We start from the raw sequence: 24,314 nt of genomic DNA, 5'->3' as shown, positions 1-24,314 counted from the left end.
TGCAATACATCCTACATATCCGTTATTGCTGCATCATAAACTGTCATAAATCATAAACTGACTGTCATCACTCATACACTGACATATAAGTGGCTACAGAAATATGCGCATCGCGCATGGTATGTATCACTGTGGGAGCTTGCTGATGACCTCGTTTATGATATTTTAAAATTGCACGATATATATCATTACATACTATCGCATTTACATGATATCAGTTCGTCGATGTCAGCATTGAAGGGGTTTAAACAATTAAGAAAATGGAGGAAAAAAATCTTATAAATGAAATTTTTGCCTGATTCTGGAAACAATACTTTGCAATGAGGCGAATTTTAAGGTAAGGTTGTCTTGAAAAGGCTCAAATGAGAAGCTAAGGTGATTAAACCTCGTGACTGCAGTCACGCCGTTTTTGTGGATAACATCTTTTTGCGAAGGATGCATGCTTACGTCTTATCGTACAACATTGCATAACCTCGTATCTGAAGTTTTGTGAATGATCTAGGATTTTTTTTGGAAAAATAGCTCTACTGAGACAAACATTGAGTCAGAAGTATTAAACCTGCTTTTATCTCGCAAAGTCATTTTACTTTCACACCGTTTTTCCACTTATAAGTCTGCCAATGTACAATTTCAAGGTATCGGCTTGAACATTCCGAGCAGAAAAGCTTCAACGTAATAAAAATAATGTGTAGTTGCTTGAATTCAACATGACTACCGTGGTAATTGAATGGACTGCCGTTTGCTAAAGAACTATATTTCTGGCTCATTTGTTTCTGCGGACTGATCGTTGAAATTGATAGACTAAGCGATAGACAAAGCAACCACCCGCTTTCCACCAGTAGGATCCCTCCAAATCCCATTTGTCTTCTTTGTCTATAGCTTTGTCTATTAATTTCAACAATCAGCCCACTGCATGGGGGAACTCATGGCACATATACACTGTTTCAAAAATCGGCCAAAATAGTAGTTCGCAACTGCGAAATGGAGTCCAGATGTACCTGTACTTTTAAAATTGTAATTCATTAAAATAAGTAGGTACCCACTGACTATTTTTTAAAATATCGTAGCTTGACCTCTGAATCAATTAATGATGTAACTATGTGTCACTTGAAATTTGTTTTAAACCTCTCAATTGAAATAAGAATTTGCAGCAGAAGTGACAAGCGTGGTAATAACCGGTGTGAGAAAGGCTCTTTATGGGCTCAGACAGGGAACCGTTTTCAGCATTCTTTGACGCCAACGGACGACCGCCGCACGGTGGATCGAGTCAATTGGAGAGGTCGGACATGGAATTATTGACTAAAACTGCAAATTTTGATGTTTATTTTGTCACATTTTACATTTTGAGGGGTGCCACTGGAGGATAATTTTACGAGGATACTCCTGAAACCACTTTTCAAACCTCAAAGTTTTATGTAAACGGGGTTTCAAGCGCTTTAAGTTTCCAAAAGTCCGACCTCTCGTATCGACTCGATCCACTGTGCGCCGTCTACACCGCTAAAAAGCGGTAAACGCCACTGCTTTGACCTTAAGAGAAGGATTGAGCTTCGCAAAGATGACCTAAGTGCCAAACCACCTAACTCCATTTTCCACGGTCCAGACTTCCTATCACGCTATATTTTTATTTGAAAAATTAAGTCGGAGTAATTTCTGCAGGATTTATCTCCTCTGTTAGCAGAAATTTCAAGCTATAAAATGGGCTTATTTCCCCTCCAAAAACGTATAAACGAGTGAAAATGTTGAAACACTGCGATGGAGATACTTGGTTTCGTAATTTGGACATCGATGCGATACCAAAAGAAACCCCCTGGTAACTAAGCGACGCAGCCACCAAATGAATCTTCGCGCCACCAAAATGCCACTTTAAGTCAATTTAGAGACTAGGAATGACTTTGGGAAAAAAAGGACTTATCTAGAGATTGCCAATTTCCGGTGAATTATGGAAACTGCCTACTGGCATACCTTCGGACGGCAATCAGAATTGGAATTAGAACGCTCACGAGAATTCAGCAAACAAATCTAAAGTATAATACTTGTATTAATTATGTGCACTGATAAAGATACTAAAAGAAGATGCAACTTACATTTTAAGCGCTTAGTGAACAATTCACACGTAATTTTACAAACCACGGATATTGGCAGGGATAAAAATATGTAAACTATATAACCTCTCAAAGCTTATGTCATTTTTTCTAGCCCTTCGTTTAAGTCTCCGAGAGCCCCGCGATTAACAGTTTCCCCGTGCATGACTCATAACTGGAAATTGTTCTATGATGGTAACGCCTTTATCATGATGTGGATTCAGTAAACGTCATTCAAGAAACACTTTTGGGGAAAAATGGACCGTTAATCCATATCAGTTTCGGAATTCTGATGAAAACCTTTCTCCTAGGAATGAACGCAAATTGCGACGAGGATTTCATTACCTATTGTTTCCTACGTCCCAGCGTCCATCCGAACCATACATTTATACATACGATTCGGCACGACAAGAAATGCATTTTCCTTACAGAACCAAGTTGTAATAGACGAGCCCGTGTCTTAATTACGATGTTTCGACAAGTGGGTGATACATTGCGTTAAGAAGAATCGAATCGTTTTTAATTTGGAATAAGGAAACTCAAAATTATTCGATAATAGGAATAGACAGTGGAAATTGTATATTGAATCTTAACTTCAAAGCACCTGAACATCAATAAAATGGGTATGTAAGTATATTGCTGCAATGGAATAATTATTTTCCCCCTAAAATTAGCCCCGAGTACTTTTTAGATTATGCATGCACCAAAACTTTCATGAAGTCTAGTGAGCACTCAGTTGGAGAAACAATCCTGCAAATTTAGTGCTTTTTTAGACAATATCGCAGAATGTTACGAACATGATGAAATATTAATTTCTCTTTCTCCGATTCGTTCAGAAAGCATTCTCACAGCTATACAAGCATTCAACCGACAAATGTCATGTTTATACCCGTTTTGTAAGGTATATTTCGCGACCGAGGACCGTTAAAATTACGGGAAGATTAGAAAAAATGAAAAGTAAAGGGTAATCAGCGTAGAATTTAAATTGTAGACTAATTTTTTCTTTGAAGGGGTCATAAAATATACCGTAATCAATAAATAACTCACTTTAAATGAAAGAAACACGAATAAGCGCCGTTAAAATGTTTTATTTTGCGCAGCCCTTGCAGTAAGTTTCATTACCTCTAACTTATGGAAGCAGTCGCGCTGGATGTCTGATGTTCCCAAGTCCCATTAAACTAATTGGATCCGAATTATTTGTGATCAATTTCCCTGTGCCTTAAAAAACAATTATAGCTGGAAAAACTAATGGATATAGTTTCAGACTTAAAACGTATGAACGATTCAGCGATTTTATGGAATTAAACAATGCAATTCATACAAGGAACGAATTTGTCCCTTATTTTCTTCAAATCCGACCGGGATAAAACATGTAAATTAAAATTGAATTAAAAAAACGGGGTATTAAAAATATAATAAAAAACTGATCCACGGCAAAAATGCAAATAAAAAGAATACACGTTACATTTTTAATGAGAACACTGCGGATAGGGTAGCTCAATTTATAATCTTACATTGTCCAAAAATGATTTAGAAATAAAACGAATAACACTCGATTAGATTTTAGACACAAAAAAATTGAAATATATATGAATAAAAATTTATTTCACAGTTTTTTCCCTCCAATCTGTTATCTTTCAGATGTATTTATTTTTCGTCTGGATCCACGCTAAACATTCGCGTTTTGCTCTCCGAAAAATCAATAAAATGAGACAAAAAGGGAAAATCGAAAGAAAAGAAAACCATCCCGCATGGAAATAATGTTCATAAAGCACGCATAAATTATTTTCACACTTTGCTGCGCGAAAGTATAGAAGTGCCCTTGGGAGTATCAGAATGAAGGACGCTGCGAGAAAGAGAGACTTACCCATGGCACGGCGGAGGTCATGGTCATAGCACAAGAACACTGAGTCCATCAAGGACGTAACGTCGACTAAACCAGTTACTTGAACCAGACCCCTGCCTGTTACCAATGTTACCATCTCCAGATTCGCTCTAGCCAACTTCCACACGCAGTCGCCAACTTAACATCAAATACCTCTTTATCGCTATTAAACAATGTGTAGTACCCTCCACTTCCAAGGACCCTCACAGTGTACTTACGCGCCTGCCTGTTTGACTGTAATATTGGAAGGGGGAGAGCAAGGTTACCTAGCCGCTCAAAAATTGAACAATTCTGCCCCCACCCCCACCCCTCACGCAAGAATTTTTGCATTGAAAAAAGTACTTACAATATTTTTTGGAAAAATTACAAACAATTTAAGTCAGACTTTTCAATGGACCACTAGACAAGGTATGAATTTAAGCAATCTGATACATATTTCTTAACCAAAATTTCACGTAGAACACGATTCACACAACGAAAATTACTTAAACCAACTCCTAATGAAGATATTAACGTTCTTATTTCACATTGGTTACGAGGAATTTGAACTGCCCGCTCACAAGAAACTCAAAGCTCTACGTGAGTCAAATCGCGCACTACAACGGCTTCAGCAAGCTTCTCAAACGAACAATGTTCATTTTCCACCATGTGTTGTTCAAACTATTAGCAATTTGCTAAAGCTGAACCAAAGCGTCAAGATTGAGGTTGCCAGATTTTTATATCGCCAAGACTGTCATGATAACGTTCAGCGCGCGATGTGAATCACGTAGAGCATTGAGTTTTCATGAGCAGGTGGTTTGAATTCACGCATCAAGAATCATTAAATATCTTTGCAAGGAGTTGATTGCGGTAATTTTTGTTGCGCGCATCGTGTTCTACGTGAAATTTTAGTCAGAAAAATGTATCAGAATGCTGAAATTCGTACCTTGTTTAGTGGTCCATTCAACATAATTTAAGAAATGTAAATTCTGAGTATTTCTCGGAGGATGTAGTTCCCCTCTTCTGCATCCCTACTTATTTAACTGCCAAGTTCTTCCTCCGAGCTATATACGGTTCAATTGAACGCATTTTTGCCAAACGAAACTATGTGCAATATGACGTGAGCTCTGTTATTCATACATTCTTATGGGTCTCAGGGTTCATGCTTTATGCACATGGTTTCATTTGGCAGAAATACGTCCAATTTAAAATGCGGTAAGTTACAAATTGACACGCAAAAATAGATTTCAATAGGGAAACGTATCGTTCCTAGGAAAATGAGACAACTTTGGTATCACTATGTTGTTGCATATTGCACACTTTGATATCATAGCAAACAGGGATTTAAATATGCGAGTATAAGTGACTTCAAATTTTCTGGAACGGAGGGTAATATTTTATTCCTAACTGTATCTAGGGCATTTTGACTTACGTTGGCAACATCAATACTTGCAACAACACTAAGACTTTTAAGTAATATTAATTGAAATAAATTCAACTGAATAGTTATTTACCAGTGCACTGGATAATCAGTTTTTTATTCAACGCACATGAGAAAAGACCATGAAAGTTATACATTTTTATCCAAGATTCGTCACCCAGGAGACGCCGAAAAGAGAAAATAAAAACGAACATATGATTTTTTTTTAATAACAACGAGTAGGATTTAACATTCGTCTTCCTGAATGAAAGGAGTCGAGCCATAAAGTACTTTTTTTATTTGAGGCACCCTGTAAAGGAATGTATTCGGGTGCCAGAAAGCAAATGAGAGAGGTTGTGAAGTTTTAAAGATGGTACAGCATGGAATATAGGCTTCGCTTCGTCGTTAGATAATCTTGGTCACTGCATCGAGTATAGTAAGGTATTCGGTGCCCAACGCCCTGATACAACTATTCGTGCACGATGGATGTCCGTGTTGCCTATCAAAGAATTGAAGGCATTCTAGTATCCCGTGCTTCCACATCCACAGCGATGCTCTTGATTTGACATGGTTGACATGGGTAGGGGGAGGGGAGTGTTCTCGGGTGGGGGTTGAAGAAGAAACATGTCAAATTGTGTTTCTACCAGGTAACGATCGTTGAGGTTGCGTTTTTATGCACCTATCTACTTTTCTACTCCTGCGTTTAAATCTCCAAACACATTTATGAGCACTCAGTATTTTTAGTAGGACGGATACCTCGATAAGTCTATTCCTACTCTTTCATACACATAGGAACCATGCACGCGGTAAATTGTCTTTGTGATCAAAATTCATCCCGTATTTGCCTTGATGATTCAGTTTCCTCTAATTTACCATCCAACAACGACAGCCAAAAGTTCAATCTTTTTGAATAGAGATTTTCTTTAACCGCCAACCCTTGTGCCGTGATGTGTAGGTATTGTTGCGTCTTTGCCGTTTTGCTTACTGGCTGCAACTTCGAGTCGATATCAGTGAGTTTCCTAAACGATCAGACAAAGGAAGAAATATATGAATTGTTTCAAGGGAAGCCGTAAAATTGCAAATCTATTGGCGATAGCGCTATGCAGAAAATTATATATTACTTGATTGCTCCTGAAGACGTCATCAAAACAGCTGGTTAACTTACAGTATAATTCTTCATATTTTGTTTTACATTTTTGAGAAGGTTGCTCAGTTTTAGAGTTCAGCTTGGCAGTTTCATTGCGAAAATAACAAAGTGTTTGGTATACTTTTGTCGGTAATTTTTTTTCCAAATTTAGACTTAAAATTCCAAAAGAAGCTATATAATCTACGTTTATATGACTATGTATCGATGGTGAAACTGCAGAATGCGCACCTCGGTTGCACTCTAACGGTCATCTTTCTTTTCCGAGCGGAAAACTAGTAAAAATACTTTATTGAGGACGTCTATAATTTTTCTTTTCTATGTTCTGAAAAAATTTTGAGTCGTGATGCTGGTTTGGTATTCACTTTAAAAATAAAATAAAAGCGGAGATTTCTGAAACACCGCAACCGGAATACGGTTTCTTGCAGTCTCACCGTCGATGTAGTCTTCTTTTGCAAAAATGCGTCCAATGAAAGGCCTTTTTAACTCCCTCCACCAAGAAGAAATCGCATTCTTCATATTATACATGTATATTACTGAATTTCTTTTTCAGTTGTGTCTCCTTTTGTCATTCACATGATGCTTAGAACAAACAAGATTTAGAACAGGCAATATAAAATGACATCGGCAAATATGTGAGAAGGCAACCAACCACACGAGAGAAATGTCTTCACACTTAAATCTAACTGTTTCAACCTTCCTCATGGTACTTTATTTTTGAACGCCGACAACTGTACTGCCGCGCTAAGTAAGAACGCCGTATGAGCCTTCAGACGTTGTCAAATCTCCTTTGACGAAACACAAATTTCCCGGGAAAATTCGCAATTTTGTTTCCTTCTAATTTTGCAGGGAGCTTTGTTCATAATATGATCTATAAAGTGTCTGAAAATTTCAAGGGAGAAGGTTCATAACTCTCTTTATTTTTTTGAAAGGAAATTTGGCATTATTTGAATGCTTATGCGGCGTTTTTTCTTGGCACGGCGGTATAAGGTTTTGCAACACCGAATCTAACACTCCCATTCAGATCTCGAAATTTCTTTTGAAAGCATATTCTATTATTTGATTGGATTTCGGTTGCTTTTCTAAATAAATAAATCAAAATTTCCCTTAAGGTACGTTGAAGTTGTTGGTAAACTCACCCATTTTTGGCAAAATCAGTTATAATATCGATAAATTTTCTGGAGACTTTAACATCAGCTTCGGTCCATGTTCTTTCCGGGAAGTATAGCTGAAGCGGGAAAATATCGAGTAGATCATCTGCGTGTGTTACACCTACGAAGAGGGCATTGAATACATGTAAAATGGAGAAAAATTCATTGCGGTACTAGTATAAAAAAAAACAGAAAAAAACAATTGGGGATGAGACTACAGTCAATTTTAAAAAAAAAGGAAACACAAGTGTTATCGTCCGCGGAATAAGGGATTTAAAAACCAAAAACCAGAAAGTAAGTAGTTAATGCCACTGCTCGCTACATGGACAGCGTCAAGCAGAAAGGAACCAAGTCATATCAGCTATTGCCAAATTTATTTGGGTAATTTAATTTTTTACAAGAGAACGTTTTTGCGGATTTTTTGGAAAATTTGAAGTAATTTGCCTCGTGCTATTCAGAAAACTCACTGGAATTTGCAAATAAATCTGCACAACCGTCATGCATCTGCACAATCTCATGTAAAAAATTGAATTCCCTGGTAAAAATTGGCAGTAGAATCTGTGTTCCAAAATACCATAGGCCCACAGCCGGCTGTGAGATTTCCAATAGCTTCTGTAGCCGGCAACACAATTTCTTATAGCCTTTTATAACCGATGGCGATTAGGCAACAGCCTGGCGATAAAGTGTATGCTAAACGTTACTAATTACGGATTCGGTTTTTGGATTACCGCTCTCTTTTTGGGCCATAGTATCTTGATTTATTTTGCGAGGAAAGCTCCGTACTTTTGAAGGATGCCTGACATTCCTAATATGTTGGAGCGCCTTCAATTTCGTATGATACTGTGCAATACCTCTGGTGTGAAATAGTTGCTTTAAGCGCCGTGGTACGCTGCGGCGGGGCGCGGCGGGCGGGCAGCCAGCATACAAACCTAACAGGGATACTTCACGCATTGCGCAATACGTGAAGTATCCCTGTTAGGTTTGTAGGCGCCAGTGCGCCGCCGCATTGCGCAATGCGTGAAGTATCCCTGTTCCGTTTGTAGGCGCCAGTGCGCCGCCGCTCCGCTTTGTGTTAGGCTCTAATATTTAATCTCGTGGAGTCAGCGTTTTCAACCCATGACTTAGAAATCGTTGCACACTCTGTATGGATTATTCTCATTTTGATTGATGAAAAAAATATGTAGTAAAGGAAAATATAATGTGCGTTTTGTAAATATTAAGGTGATTCCGTGCATACTGAAGGATTTACAAAGCACACGAATTTCTACACAATTTCTAATAGCCTTTTATAAGCCGATGGCGAAAAAGCAACAGCCAGGCGATAAAGTGTAAAGCCCAGCGATAGGAACTATAGCCCGGCTGTATAATTTTTTATCGCTTCGTGTAGCCCGGTCGTATGATTTTTTCCACTTTCTACAGCCAGCTACATGATTTTCTATCGCCTTCTTCAGTCGGCTATGAGAACTCCTATGGGATTTTGAGACGCAGCTTCGATCGCCAATTTTTACCAGGGTCGCCCAGTTAAATTTGATAATAGCTGATAGGGCTTGATTCCTTTCTACTTAATGCGGTCCAAAGGATGCTCTGTGAAAATTTTCCCCCAACAAACACTCAAAAAAGGCAAAAAAGAATCGACGTAACTAAGAGAAAAAACTATGTTGAGTTCTGAGAGTTTTTTGCGTGTGGGTAACTTTGCTGAGCAACGCAAAAACGCCGTGAAACGTCATTTTAAATTATTTGGAAACAGTGCATCATAGCAGAAAAACTTGTGTACTCTGCAACAATGTTTTTACAGAATTCTTTCTTAAATACTATCAAGAATTTGGCATGAAAATTTGAGATAGTAAACATAGGTAAAACAGTTTTTTTTATAATGTGTTAAGTTCCAAAAAACGCGGGGAAATCTTGATGGATTTACAGCGTTCTTGCTTAGCACGGCAGAATATTGGAGAAAGACAATACGAAAATAGTCATTTTGGAGAAAGAGGAAAATAAAGGGAAAATAAAATCCATCCCTCAGTATCGAGATGTAGATTACTTTTGATTATGCCTGCTCCATCTAAAATGTCATTGAAAGAAACAGCGTGTAGATGATCGTACAAATAAAGATACGCATCTCCATGGTGCTTTTTGGCTGCTTCAACGGCTCCATGTAGAAACCATCTATCCGTGAACATCTGGAAGAATGATTATAAATGAAAACAAGTTCGAGAATACACGATAATCATAAATTAATCGTATATCAAATTTCAGAGAAAACCTCGTTGGCGGATTAAATGATACTTGATTGTTTCGATGGAAAAATGCCCAATTTCAATATTTATTTGGTGAGTTTATTTATCTCGGTTTGAGGTGTGAATCCCCAGCTTTTGAGCAATGTATGCTGAGTGCGGTCGATAGATTTCAAATTTCCATTATCAAGAGAATTATTCGGAATATATCGAAATATCAATCTCGAGATCAATCACTAGGCAGTATTCATCCCAAAATCGTCTATCAAACCCTTAAAATATGGTCAAAAGTACTATTTTCAAATAACGATTAATATAATATACTAACAGATGTTTGTTCCATCTCTTGCGATTTTATGTGATTTGTTGTGTTTGTCGTCTAATGTCTGCCGTTTGTTCCTCCTCTGCCCGCTTAACATTTTTTTCTTCAGGTGTTCGATAGGGTTGACTTTTCGTGTTTCTTTTATGGAAAAAGTAAAAAAAGAAGTGACTAAGGTTTTTTCTCACCGCGTGTCAACTTCAGGGAATTGATTTTTTCCCTCTAAAATCGCAGTCTTATGGGTTAAAAATGTCTTCATTCTTTCTCAATTCTTTGCTTTTTTCAAACAGCAACTTTCTACGTTTTAATATTAATAGAGATAATATCTAAAATTGAAAAGTCGGGTTTTTGACGTCATCCACCGCGGGGGTGACACCCTTAGTTTCTTCCTCTTTTGTTCAATCAGTGTTGCCGAGGGTACAACTCGAAACTTCAACGACATTAAAACATAAAACAACTCAGGAAACAGACAGATTCGCGCCTCGAGGATCTCCTTATCAGGAAATAACGCACTCGACGCACAGTGGATTGAGTCAATCAAAAAGGTCGGACATGAAATTTTTGACTGAAGCTGCAAATTTTTATGTTTAATTCGTCACATTTTAAACTTTGAGGGGTGGTTCTGCAGGGAGAAAATGTCACGAGAAAACCAATGAAACTACTTTTAGAACTTCAAAGTCTTACATAAACGGAGTTATAATCGTTTAAAGTTTCCAAATTTAGTCCGACCTCTCCTATTGACTCGATCCACTATGCGACGCGAGGAGGATAGGCGGTCAATCAGTTCACCACACTTTGTTTGTGTTTAATGTCGTTGAAATTTCGCGTTGCACCCTCTGCATCACTGTTTGAACAAAAGAGGAAGAAACCAAGGGTGTCACTACCGCGGAGGATGACGTCAAAAACCTTGAATTATTGCTGAAGTATACAAGTCAACCATTTAAAGATGTGTAATTTAACTCATCCCATGGAAACTGCTATCATAGTTATAGTTAAAAATAATTTATCTCACGTTGATGACTTCTTCCATTGAAGCATTCATGTCCAAAGGCTTATCGCCAAAGTAAAATTTCTGGATTTGCTTGGCCACGCTTGAAAGTTTGTCCCTCGGGAACCTTGACTTCAGTAGTAAAGCACTCGGTAAAACCCTCTGGGGATTTTCTTTCAGTTCGTTTCCGAGTCCTACCCTGTTTATGACTATAACAAAAATGTAACATAAGCATAAAGCTTAATTTCTGAACTGCTATTTAAGTTTTCAAATTAGGAAATTATTTGTTCCACGGGGAAAAATGGAGTATAATCTTAGATTGCAGTAATGAAGATTTTAGATTTCAAAACTCAGCTATTAACTGATATTAAAAAGTTAAAAGAAGCAACCAATAATATTTTTCACAAAGTAGAGTGTTACGGAGGCAACAATCTGCTTGACTAAGTCAAATATAGCAGTCAAAAATACCATTCAACGACCGTTACGTAGTGGGAAATTTTTAATGAGAGAAGCCGATAGTCAGACAGGAGGCAATAAAATGTACAAAGGTTTCTTTGGCTATAACTTCTGCATTAAATCCTAATGGAAAATGCCACTCATCTTTGTACGACAACGGTCAAAGCTATTAAGGCGACAAGCGGACTATATGGACTGCATTTTGCAATTTGGACGTATAAATTCTGGCTCATCTGAAAAAACACTTAAGTGCATAGGGGAGCTAATGACACATACGTTGTTTTTAAACCGGGTAGAATTTATAGTTCCAAATTGCAAAATGTTGTCCTTATATCAGTCTCCTAGAACCATCCCAGAATCATAGGAGAAGAAAAGAGGAAAAAATACAAAAATAGTGGTTACTAGATTCCTCACTATGTATAGGTAATTCTTAGAAAATCTAGTTACCGGTGCTAGATTTTTCTCTCCTTGTTAAACATGCATCTGGTTACATTTACGAGCCGCGAGATAGGTATGTCTAAAATCTGGCACTGCTCACTTAATTTCTCGAATGATATACTTAATCAGGATCCTGATGACCAGTTCAATCGTGTAATCTCGGATATTTCTATGCGTATATTTCGGGTGCCCAGCGATCGACCACAGATCGCCTTCTGACTGCTTCGTGAAAAAAGTCAGTCAGCCAATATGGGCGCCCTTCCAACAAAATCTCGGTGGAGAAAAGGGGGCAGCAAATATTCTTGTGAGTGAAAGCCGTATTTAACGGGGTAGCGAAATTTTCAAAAATCTTGAACGGTGCTCAAAAACGAACAAAGGTCGTCCTTAAAAATGGGGTAAAATGTCAACATCGAACTATCAAAATTAATGGAAAATGTATCGTTCAAAAATGAGCCAAAGAGGTAGATGCTCCTGGTTAAACACCATCTACCTAACATCTTTGAACACGGTTGCCGTCTCTTGAGCAGACATCAATACCAAAACAAGCGGGAAAGTTCTAATACTGTCGTATTAGAAAAGCGCTCAGGTGTTAGTATATGTATTTAGTGAAGAAAGGAAGTATAAACTCCGTCGACTTGGCTGGGAAATGGAAATAAAACATCAGCTGATAGCAAACAAAGGTTACCAAGGAAACCGTAAACGGGTATTTTTGTTTCCCGAAAATGAGCTCACCGTTGAGCTCATCAGGCGCGTTTTTTTTAGGCTTCACTTGAGTTCAACGATCAATTTCGATAAGAATCACTCTACCGCTAATAAATTTTCTTATAGACAAACGATCGAAACTACCTGCGCATTACGTTAAAAGCATAAAATACAGTTTTCACAGCTTTATTTATTTTAAAAATGGACCCCCCCCCCCCAAAAAAAAGCCTACACATCGATGAGCTGGTGCGCCATTTAAACGCATTAGCACTAGTATACTAGTACTCAGAGGCACTCAGAGGCAAGTCGAAATAAAAAAGCGCTGCCTATCGGCTGAGCGCTTAAAATTTCTATCGGGAGAATCAACTACCGTATGTTCCAAGAATGTGCTGTCACTTACTGGAAGCAAAGAAACCTCCTTCGCCAGAGGTAATTCCTGTCATAAAAGGGATTTTGGACCCCAATTTATCTAATTCTTTTGGAAGGAAAGCATTTTTCGTTTCGGACTCGATGGTTGGTGCAAAATTCAAATCGCCAACAACCCAGTCCTGTAAAAAAGGAAAAACAACGAAGCGTTAGTGAAAAAGTATGAGGTTCATTACTCCTTCAAAATATTCAGAAACTCCTCCGTGGATATACAAAAGATAAGTTTTTTTAAAAAAATCAAAGCACCTATCGGCATGGGATAACTAATGGCACGAACGTTGCTTCTTAAATCAGCGAGATATTTTACATTTTTACACCTATTCCGTTCCTTATTACGAAATATAGTCCAAATTGCATTTTATTCTTTCATGATTTGTTTTCATTTGACAATTATTTCAGACAAAGTCGGCTCGTAAACGCATCAATTTCAGTAATAATTCCCAATTTTCCATGTTAAATTATATTTTGAGTAATGAAGATATCAAAGAGTACCCGAATGAATTACATTTTACGCTCATATGAGCAGGATATCAATCAATATATTTAAAACTCTAAGGAACCTCTCCTCCTCTCGGAAGTCTCGGAAACAAGTCAACGGATTGAATTTTTTTTTTTTTTTTTTTTTAATTTTTTTGTGCAGAAATACAAGCAATGTCACTACTACCTAAGCAATTACAAAGGTATCCATTGACGTGGATTAAATTGAATATAAATGGTATAACTAAATAAGAAACGGATGATAAGGTTATGTCCTTATCATATTGGTCTGGGGTATGTAATACCCCAGCCATTTGTTTAATGATAAAGAGTAAAATTGTTCCTAGTGGGCAGGCGCGCGGGGAGGGGCAGAGGGCCGGGGGCCACCCCGCCGTAAGGGCAAACAATCAGAATGGGAGAGAATGGCCTTGGCATGGTTAGCTCTGATTGGCACTTCAATAGCAGCTCCTCTTACAACTGATTGGTTGACCCGGCAGAGAGACCCCCGGCCCCCCGACCCGACCCGCCCCGCCAACCCACTCGGAGTGTGGTTTAACTACTTATTAGTTTCCCACCTCCATATTATTTTGGGACTGCACTAATGTGCTAATAGTGGAGAGTAGGGAGGAGATTTGCTCCGCTTGAGCTGTAACAAGACGCTCCAAGGTGTTGAGACGTCTATCAATCGCTTGATAAAACTGAATGGCGTCGTTTCTATTATCATTTGTTTTATTGGGCTGAGAATTACCTTTGAGAGCATTAGCGTAACTTGCCGCATTTTTTGGGAGGTTTATAGCTGGGGTGGTGAGATTTGTGGGCGGTATTGCCTTGTGATTAACAAACTTTGAAAGCCTTTTCTTTTTAATGTCTTTGTAGACCCCACACCCTCTGTAATTACCTAGGTGTTGACCGCCACAAAGGGCGCATGTGGGTACAAGGGGTGTAAGGGTCGACAGAGACTCTTTTTTACGATTGCATTCATCTACGACGTGAAATTCGCCGCAGATGACGCATCTCGGCTGTCTATAACAATAGTGTTTGGTATGCCCATATGCCATGCAATTTTGGCACTGAGCAATTACTTTGCTTTTTTTCATAAATTCAAGTTTTACTATCAGGTTATTAATCGAATTAATTTTCTCGAGTTTTTTGGCGACTACAGGAGACGCCTCAACCTCTAAAGTAAACAGTGGCATTGGAGCCTTGGTGATAAAGTGCCTTATCTGAGTAACGTTAATTACCGACAGGCCTTGAGAGACAAGTGACGACTTAATGTCGTCTACTAGGTAATCAGAGGGAAGTCCTCTTATCATACGTTTAATGGTTTTACATTCCTTAAACTGATAAGTATGAAAGCTAATATTTTGAGACTTGAAGTGGCTAAAGAGAGTATTGTACTCATCACGAGTTTTAACTAAGACCTTAACTTGAGATTTATTTACAATTTGAATTTTGGCGTCCTTAACTAAGGGATCTACTACTACCTTTTTGAAAATAAGAGGTTTCCCTACTCCTGAAACAAAAAGGGGGGGAGGAAGGGGTTTAGCTGCCGGTTTATCCGGTTTTTCTATATCTAATACATTAAAATTGTTACTATTTTTACTAGAGTTAGATTTATTTACATTGGGGGACTTCCCCTGATTTAGCTTGTTAGATTTGGTTTTGGGGTTCGCACTGGAACTTTTTGTAGGCTCATTGTCAGTAGAGCCATTATCGGATGAGCTGGTGCCTCGTTTTCTTTTGTTAATCACAGTTGTCCATTCACTGTTTTTGACAGGGACCAAATTGCTTGAATTATTGGAGTTCGCTGAAGAAGGTCTTGAAGTTTCTTCCATGGGTGTGGCCTTTAAGGTTGATTGAAAGGGCGGGGAGTTTTCGGCATAAAACTTGTCGAGAACTTCACGTTTAAAGACAGCATAACGTTGTGTATCCGTTCCTTCTATGTGGTGATCGTTAGGGAAAACGGATCCTTTTAATGGTATACATGTGTTGTCCAATACATGTGATTGGTTGCAAAGGCAGCACAGTTTACATGATCGCCATGGGACGGCGTGAATACAAGAGGCATCAAGAATTATATTTGTGCATATATCGCATGTGTGAACAGGTTTCCTGTGGATGCAAATAAACCTGTATGCAAAAGCAGCATTTCGCTGTATGTCTTTATGCGTGTAGTAGAACGGCATACTAAAAATTTTATTATTTACACAATTTACAAATTGAAATCTGTTCCAAAGTCCAGAAAAGTGATGAGGTGGGCATACTCACAATGCTGCAGAGCAGCCACACAACACTTTTGATCACACAGAAGATAAGGGAGCTCTAATCACTGCGCGTCTGTACTGGTCAGAGGTTGATAACGAACTCCAGATTGAATTTGGGTTCTTTTTAAACGAAATTTTTAGATGTGCTAGAACCCCTCCCCAAGTAGCACTTTTCAAAGGAAAAATCGCTATATGTATTGCGATTTTATCGGCGATAAAATCGCCAGGAACATCAACGTCTGAGCGATTATCCTCGATCCTATCGCGATAAAATCGCGCTTTTATCGCCCGACAATTTATCGCGATATTTTCGAAGTACAAATCGCGATAAATGGCGATTTAATCTCGATTTTATCGACGAAAATTGATCACGATTTTATCGAACTAAAAATTGCGATGTGTAGCGATGTAATCGCCATATATCGCAATTTTTAACGCGATAATATCTCGATGTATTGCCACCGATATAATCGCGATAACCAACCGATAAAATTCTCTATCTATCACGATCACTGCTGCTTGGGTCGATGATTCGATCTGCGCCACCGACGTTGCAAAATTTATCTTGATTTAAATTGACACATTTTCGGGAACTACTGGACCAATTTACTTCGGATTTGTTTCCCGGAAACATAAATAAGATAAATTGATTAATGAAATCTTACTTGGAACCTATTGGCCATCTGTACGAGTAATTCAACTGGAACCGTTTGCATGCATTTTCGGAGTTCGTGAGAGGGCTCAGGTGGACAGCTGCACAATACAGCCAGTGCTTTTGTCCTGTCCTTAAGCAACTGTGGAGGTATGATTGCCGATGGACAATATCCAGATCCGCTCATTGATATGACTCTATGAATCAGACCTGCATGAGGATTAAGAAAAACGGTAAGGTTTCAAACATGAATCGTAATTGGAATGGGGAAACATAGCTATAATACCGGATGTACACCGAAAAAAAAGAAAAGATGCTGTAGTAACATCCCGATGTTACGGTTGTTAAAAAAATGTGCGACAACTCTTGGATGTTGCGATTAACACTCGGGCAGTTAACGTAGCATAATAGGGTGTAAAAGTAACATCCTAGGATGTTAGTTAGTTTTAGTTTTAAACCATGTAGATAGATACAAGGAAATACTTGTAGTAGTTACGTTATATTTAAATAAAATTCTGAAAAAAAAAGATAGAAAAGTGGTCGGCTCAGAACTGTAAGGTATGGTATAGATAGCAATTCTTCTAGAAATAATCTAGTGAATACTGAGTCAAGAATATTTCTCACAATACTTTTAAATATTGGACTAAACTATCAAATAAAATTCTGGTCAGGAGTTGTGTGAACTACTCAGAGTTAGTCCGAGCTAAAAAATGGCTCCAGAATAATTATTCCCGTATTTTGAAAACTCACTCAGATACGAGTTAATTTCACTCAGGCGGGAAATAGCAGCGGGAAGACATCGAGGAAAAAATAGATTCAAAAGTCAATGATGGTCGGGACCAAGATGCCTTCTCCCGTGGACAGTAATTAGAAATAAATCGATCAACAATTAACGATCAACGAATCAATCAGTACGTATATGATCAGTCTCTACAGTAGAAAATGGCACTCTACTGTAAGTCACCTACCTTTATTTAGCGGTGACAAAAGATTCAGATGAGCACTCATAGCTCCGGCACTCTCGCCAAACAAGGTTACTAAATCGGGATTTCCGCCGAAGTACTCGATATTTTCGTGGACCCATTTAATCGCGAGAGCTTGATCCTTCAAACCAAGATTGGCAGGGATTACTTCGTCACCAGTGCTCAGGAACCCTTAGGTGATAATACGAAAAGGTTCAAATACTTGGCGAGTAAAGAGTTGTAAAAACACACGAGGCATACACGTCTCTTTTTGCATCATTTTAGAACGTGCATGATAGAGAGAAGGCTCTAAAGTATGCAACTTGCATTTAATTTAACTGAAAAGTGATTCTGTATCCCCTATTATTAGTTCAAAAATAGTAAAAGCAAAACAAGGAAATAGTGGAAACAAGGCTAAAATACAGAAAAATACATGGGACGTTTCGGTGTCGCACGACACCATTATCAACCGCTAAAAAAGTACGAAAATAAAAAAGAAATTAAAATTCAAAGAGACCAGCACGGCGTTACATGGTAATGAAAGACTGCAGTGATAACACGCAGCAGTCGCTGTAGTTATTACTACGGTTAAAGGACATTTCGTCAACGATTTTTTGTCCGCGCACCTGTCTTTTCCAGTAATTTACGTCCACGCGTTTTTTCGGCACGGGAGTTTTGGTCCACGTGCCAGTTGAGACCCAAAGTTAATTGGCCCACATGTAAATACAAACGATCATTGCTCACGACGTTTTTGGATGAAAATGTATAATGTCTTGGAAGAATGAGGGTTTGCTTGTTTTTTGTTTTGTCCGTTTGGTCCAATGGAGAATAATATGTAGTTGAGAGTTTTGGTAAAAATGGGGGAGCGTCAATTCCATGAGACAAAATTCACTGAAACTCTCTACACCTCTTTGGTGTAACAGGACTTAATTATCTTTCAAGAAATTCCAATCTTGTTATACCTGAACCGGATAAACCTCTATATTTGCTTCAGCTAAAGGCTCTTAGATTTTTCCCGTGCACGATAAGTATCTTGATTTATTTTGCGAGGAAAGATCTGTACTTTTAAAGGATGTCTGTCATTCTTAATACGTTCAATTTCGTATAATACTGTGCAACACCTCTGTTGTGAAATAGTTGCTTCAGGCGCCGCCGCACGGCGGCGAGCGGGCGATCAGCGCGGAACGCGCATTGGCGCCTACAAACCTAAGTGGATACTTCAAGCATTGTGCAATGCGCGAAGTATCCACTTGGGTTTGTAGGCGCCAGTGAGCCTCTCGCGCTGGCAGCACGCCGCTCCGCTCTGTTAGGCTTTAATATTTTATACTCGCATAGTCAGCGTTTTTTAACTCATGATTTTGAAATGTTTGCACACTCTGCATTGATTATTCTCATTTAATCTGATGGAAAAAATATGTATCAATTTATCAAAGGAGAATAATAATATAATGTGTGTTTTTTAAATATTGGTGGTTCCGTGTCAAATTTAATGATTTCCAAAGCACTTTAATTTTTTCTTTTACATTTTGTGCTTTTATTGTGCTGCAGCGAGGTGTACGCGCAACCAAACGCTCAAAAAGTTGACGTATTTGACTCTAAAAGATCGATGTACAAATGGTTTAAAACTAAAGATCGCGTGCTCCTTGGTTTTTTCCTCTCTATTATTCATTTTTGCAGTTTCTGTCGGCACAACTATGCGGCTCATTGAGATTAATGTCGCTTGGAAAAGGTTTTACAAATATTTGCCACGTTTTAAAAATATAAATGTTTTCAAAATGAAGTAATAATTTCCTAAAGAAAGAAAAAAATAAAATAAAAAAAGTACCCATACATATATAAGGTATATTGTCCATCGAATATTTTAAGGATAGAAATAAAACCAAAAATTCACCAATGACAATTTAAAAAGATGATTCAAAAGGAGAAAGTAATAACATTTCATTTAGAAAATGAGCAACCATAACAACACCTCTTTCCCTCTCAATTTCTCATTTCCATATTGTCAATATAATTTTACATACCGACTGAAATATAACGCTTGGATCAAGTCACTGTTGCTTATTTTACGTGTGGGCGTAGACTACTGGACAAAAAAGGTGCGCGGACAAAAAATCGTTGACAATGCAAAATGTCCTGAAACCATCACTGCAGTCTTTCATAACCATGCAACGCCGCGCTGGTCTCTTTTGATTTTAATTTCTTTTTTATTTTCATACTGTTCTAGCGATTGATAATGGTGTCGTGAGACACCGAAATGTCCCGTGTATATATATGTATTTAAGCCTTGTTTCCACTGTTTCCTTGTTTTGCTTTTAATATTTCCGTTTTGGGCTGCCTGTGTACCTTTGTCTCAGTTCTATTATTATTTCATTTCTGCTCTTTCCATTTAACTCTATCTTTTATCTTGTCCTCCTCTCCCTCTTTAACCCTCAACCTCCTTTGCAATCCAGGATGAAACTCATTCTTTTTGTTTTGAAGAATATCAATACAATATTTTTATAATATGCATGTGTTTAAAGTAATCAAGATTACATATTTACCCTGAAGGCCTGCTGCACTTACGTATTTCTTCTCAATTTTACAGAGCCACCTGTTTTTTTGCTTTCCTTCTTCCCTTCTCCGTTTTCTTAATGTCCCTTTCACTCCTCGCTATTTTAGATCATTTTGACCTCTTAATAAATTCTCAAGACGGAACTCCGGAATCTTGCATACAGAGCCATTCTTTCCTTATACAACATTCAAAAGAACTCGTACTTAAAATAAGGAATATCAATTTACTAGAACCACTGCATCATAGAAATATACAATTTTGAACGGGAAGCATCTGGCTGTTAGAACTTACTTGAAACCTATTGCCTCCACGCGCAGGTAAGTTTTGTGGTATTCTCTCATTGTGAAGGCGCTTAAACAACTCGCTGTTTCAGTATACTAGCTCAGCAGTGTAAGCGCGCTGAATCTTTATGTGATAAACTTTACAGGCACATGAATCGATTGCGCGCCATAACAACAATTTTAAAGTTTACCCCTTGTTTTATTTTTACTAGGGAAAGTCAAGTTTTGAATTTCAGAAAACTCATCACCCTATACAAATGGACCCTAATATCACTTTGCTCAATGACCTCTGACCATACGCTTACCAAGAGTTCCCAGTCTGTAGTTGATGGTGACCAATATAACATCTTTATCTAGTAGTAGCTCTGGCCCGTAGACGGAGCCAGCTCCCATCTGAAATGCACCACCGTGAATCCAGACCATTACTGGGAGTCTTGCTGACTTGTCCACCTACGAAATAAGGCAGTCCGTTCGAAGCATGGAAATGATAAAAACCCATGGTTCAATATTTTTGCAATGTTTTGAAATAACTGCGTTTATTTATCGCTGTATTTATCTATCTATTTATTTATGCATTTCTGTATTTATCTATCTATTTATTTATTTCACTTACTTTTCTTCCTTTTTCGCCCGATGCAAATTTGATTGTCACTATTTACACATTTATACTGTATAGGTGTGTAAATAGTGTGTAAATAGTGACAACCGAATTTGCAGCGGGCGAAAAAGGAAGAAAAGTAAGTGACCATTGTTCCCGATAAAGAAAACAAAGAAGTAGTAATTTATTTATTTTTTTATTTATTTACTTATTTATCTATCTATCTATTTTTTATTTTTTTTTTAGGAAATTCAACCTGCGGAGCTGAAAACGTTCGCACAGATCATCCCTCACGCCAGGGCCGGATTTTTGGGATTTGGGATGCCGGTGTGCTGCAGCACCGCGGGCCCCGGACCGGGGGCTCGGTCCCACGGGCCCCTTGCGGGCCCTTTTATACCGTCAGCATCCTGGGCTCCTGAGCGTGGATCCGACCTTGTTTCATACAGCGGAAAGGGAGGGTTATTAACATGATCAAGCATTGACTGCGAATAGTTTTCGTTTCCAGGGTAAAGAATAAGAGGAAGTTTAAAACGTTAGAAGCTAAGATACTCGCACAAGTTATTTTTAGTTTCATCATTGATAAGCGAACTTGGAAATTGGAAGTTATTTTGAATGGAACGCTACAGAAAACAAATAGCATTGTACGTGCAAAGCACGGATGAGAAATACGGAGAGAAAGAGGCAGAAGATGATTAGGAACATTTTACGAGGTTGTGAATATGGAGTGCATTTTGCAATTTGGAACTATAAATTCTAGTCCGGTTCAAAAACAACGTGTGTGCCATTAGTTTCCCTATGCATATACGTGTTTTTCCAGAAGAGCCAGAATTTATAGTTCCAAATTGCATAATGCAGCCCGATTCTACAATTGGATTCGTTTGGGTATAATTAATCTTAATCAATATTATTTGTATTCGGATTACTATCCTCAATTTAAATTTTTCTCGACTTTCAACAGCCATTGACTTTATGAATTTGTTATTGACATTTATGAATTAAGCTTTACTTTTATCGATAACTCTAAAACTTACATACAACAGTTCAACGACAGTACTGAGATATAATTAATATTCAATGCAATAATATTGCAATATATTTACATATTTAAGACAATAAATGGCGATTTTAAACGATGAGCTAAATAATTTCTATGTATTAGGAAGACAGGCACTTTGCAATGCAGTGAGATTTGACAACTTATTTCAACTTCATAACAAAACATTTCAATAACAGAGCATACCTCCCATTTGCACCGAGGCTCGAGGTAGATCACACCGATGCAATGACAATGCGTTTACCAGTGTAATTGCAATTTGTGCCTCTTGAATAAGCTTATTTTTTTCCTCACTCAAAAGCTTACCTTCGGAGAGTACACGTGAAGGACAAGGCAGTCCTCCTGGCCTGGATCATTAGGATCAAATAGATTGGCGAATTCGAATTGTACACACATTGTTGCATTATTTGTGGCATCAAGTGGCTCTTTCCATGGCTCTGCTGGTTGCGGCTCCTGAAAGTGCATTAGCAAAATATTATCAACGGCATGTGGTCATGGTCATATACCCCCAAGCAATACTTCGTAACTAGGAGAGGACGAAGTATTCCGACTGAAAAAATCGAATTTTCAGTTGCATCCAAATAAGATTATTTATGAACCACCTACTTACATCGCGCATGGGAGGTAGAGATTTTTCATCAAATATAACATTATTTATTCATACAATTTGGAAACTAAATGCTAAAATGTAGCAGAACAATTGCCTAACATTTCTCAATCGATGACTTATCGGTCGGAAAATGTATCTTCTATCGGAAATTTGCATATCATTGCTCAAGTCTAATTTACTCGAGAGAAAACCAATCAATTATTTTCGTATATTTTTTTGTCACCAGAGATTTTTAAACGCTTTAATAGAGATAAAAGATTTTTGCTGTGGCCATCGACATCACCATTCTTGAGCTAAGGGCTTTTATAATTTATTATAGGTCATGTTAATCGCTTAAAATTTGATAAAATCTTCGCCTTTAAGATGAGAAAACTTGGTTTAATATTGCAGATCTATAAGTGCTATGCCATCAAAAAAGCACGTGAATATTAATAAATGCAATATTTGCAAAAACCATTCAATGAAATATAAAATTCCTGAATAAAATATATCCTGGCGCATATAATTTTGCAATTTTTGTATACTTTCAAAAAAGCTAAATTAAATAAAGGTTCTGAAATCAAATCTCAATCATGAACAATCTACGGTCGGCGTTTTAGCGAAACACTGATGAGGTGGTCTAAATTTAAATAACAATGAATTAAACTGTATGAAACTAACCTTGAACCTTAAAGGTCCAACCGGAGGTTTAGCGAAAGGGATCCCTGTGAAGCTGTGAATCACTCTTCCATCCCTCGTCCTCAACGTATCAAATCCAATAATCTTCCCATTTGGAATCGAAACCTCTAGGGCACAAGAATATAACACACCACACGAAAAAATCAGTGCTGATTTCGCCCAAAATGATACCTTCATCTTAAACAGAGCAGCGTCCACTCTCGCGTGAAACCCAAGTGGTACTGGCAATCGGATGTTCCTTATCTAACTAATTCTATCCTACCTGCAGCGCTCTGCGTTATATAGGACTTATTCGATCTCTGACTGGATCTACACTGCGTGCAAGCGGCGAAAAATTTGCGTCAGCCGAGCACTCGCGTCACGAGGTTAATTGAAAGTTATATGCAGGCCGACTCGAGGCCGCTGTAATGAGGCAATTAAAAATACTCGTCCGAGCTCGGCGCTTGCATCGGCGTCATGCATGGTTGCAACATCTAAATTTATTCTCTATTTTCGACTTGGTGAAATCTTCGATTCTCTCACACCGCCATTTTGTATCGAATTTGTATCTAAAAAGTGACCCGCACACCGGGCTCGGGACTCGTCGAGCAGAACATGGCGCCAGCTCTCCCATTTACATTACGACTCTACAAATGTACTCTATGCATGAACGGCAACAGTGCGGGGGCCTTTCCATGTTTCATCCGATTATCAGCTCATTAAACTTTTTGAGCTTTATTGTATATCCATAGTTTTTGTCTAACCGTTCGATCGGATTCTGTTCAATTTTTAACCTGCCAGGTCAGGTGGTTTATTGCGACACCCTTCATGACACTCGAGACTTTCTTTATTCCAGATGTGATCACACACTCATCTCAAGTTCGACTATAAATATAAATATTTACAGAAGTACTCTCCTCCATTACGGCCTCAACTTTTTATCAATTTCATATAGATTAAGTCGCCGCACAGGAAGTACCTTATAGTG

The 24,314-nt window shown here is 38.1% G+C and overlaps 1 protein-coding gene and 1 long non-coding RNA gene across 2 annotated transcripts; one reads left to right on the top strand and one right to left on the bottom strand.

The window, feature by feature from the left end:
• Positions 1-5,451: 5,451 nt before the first annotated feature.
• Positions 5,452-23,684, bottom strand: LOC109044465 (carboxylic ester hydrolase). Its single transcript, XM_019062188.2, has 10 exons — positions 23,330-23,684; positions 22,366-22,512; positions 20,713-20,857; positions 17,582-17,767; positions 16,627-16,823; positions 13,195-13,342; positions 11,223-11,407; positions 9,699-9,837; positions 7,649-7,781; positions 5,452-6,384 (listed from the first exon to the last, which is right to left on the bottom strand). Exons 1-10 carry the CDS (start codon positions 23,522-23,524, stop codon positions 6,189-6,191), a joined length of 1,671 nt encoding a protein of 556 aa, XP_018917733.2. The 5' UTR covers positions 23,525-23,684; the 3' UTR covers positions 5,452-6,188.
• On the top strand, positions 17,776-22,448 carry LOC140225215 (uncharacterized). The gene is made up of 2 exons (XR_011900353.1): positions 17,776-20,443; positions 21,252-22,448. It is a non-coding gene; the product is annotated as an uncharacterized lncRNA (long non-coding RNA).
• Positions 23,685-24,314: the final 630 nt, after the last annotated feature.

Source organism: Bemisia tabaci, chromosome 8, assembly GCF_918797505.1.
Source record: "Bemisia tabaci chromosome 8, PGI_BMITA_v3".
Taxonomy (NCBI): Eukaryota; Metazoa; Arthropoda; class Insecta; order Hemiptera; family Aleyrodidae; genus Bemisia; species Bemisia tabaci.
Note: the sequence above shows the minus strand (reverse complement) of the source record. Positions and strands in the feature narration are given on the sequence as shown.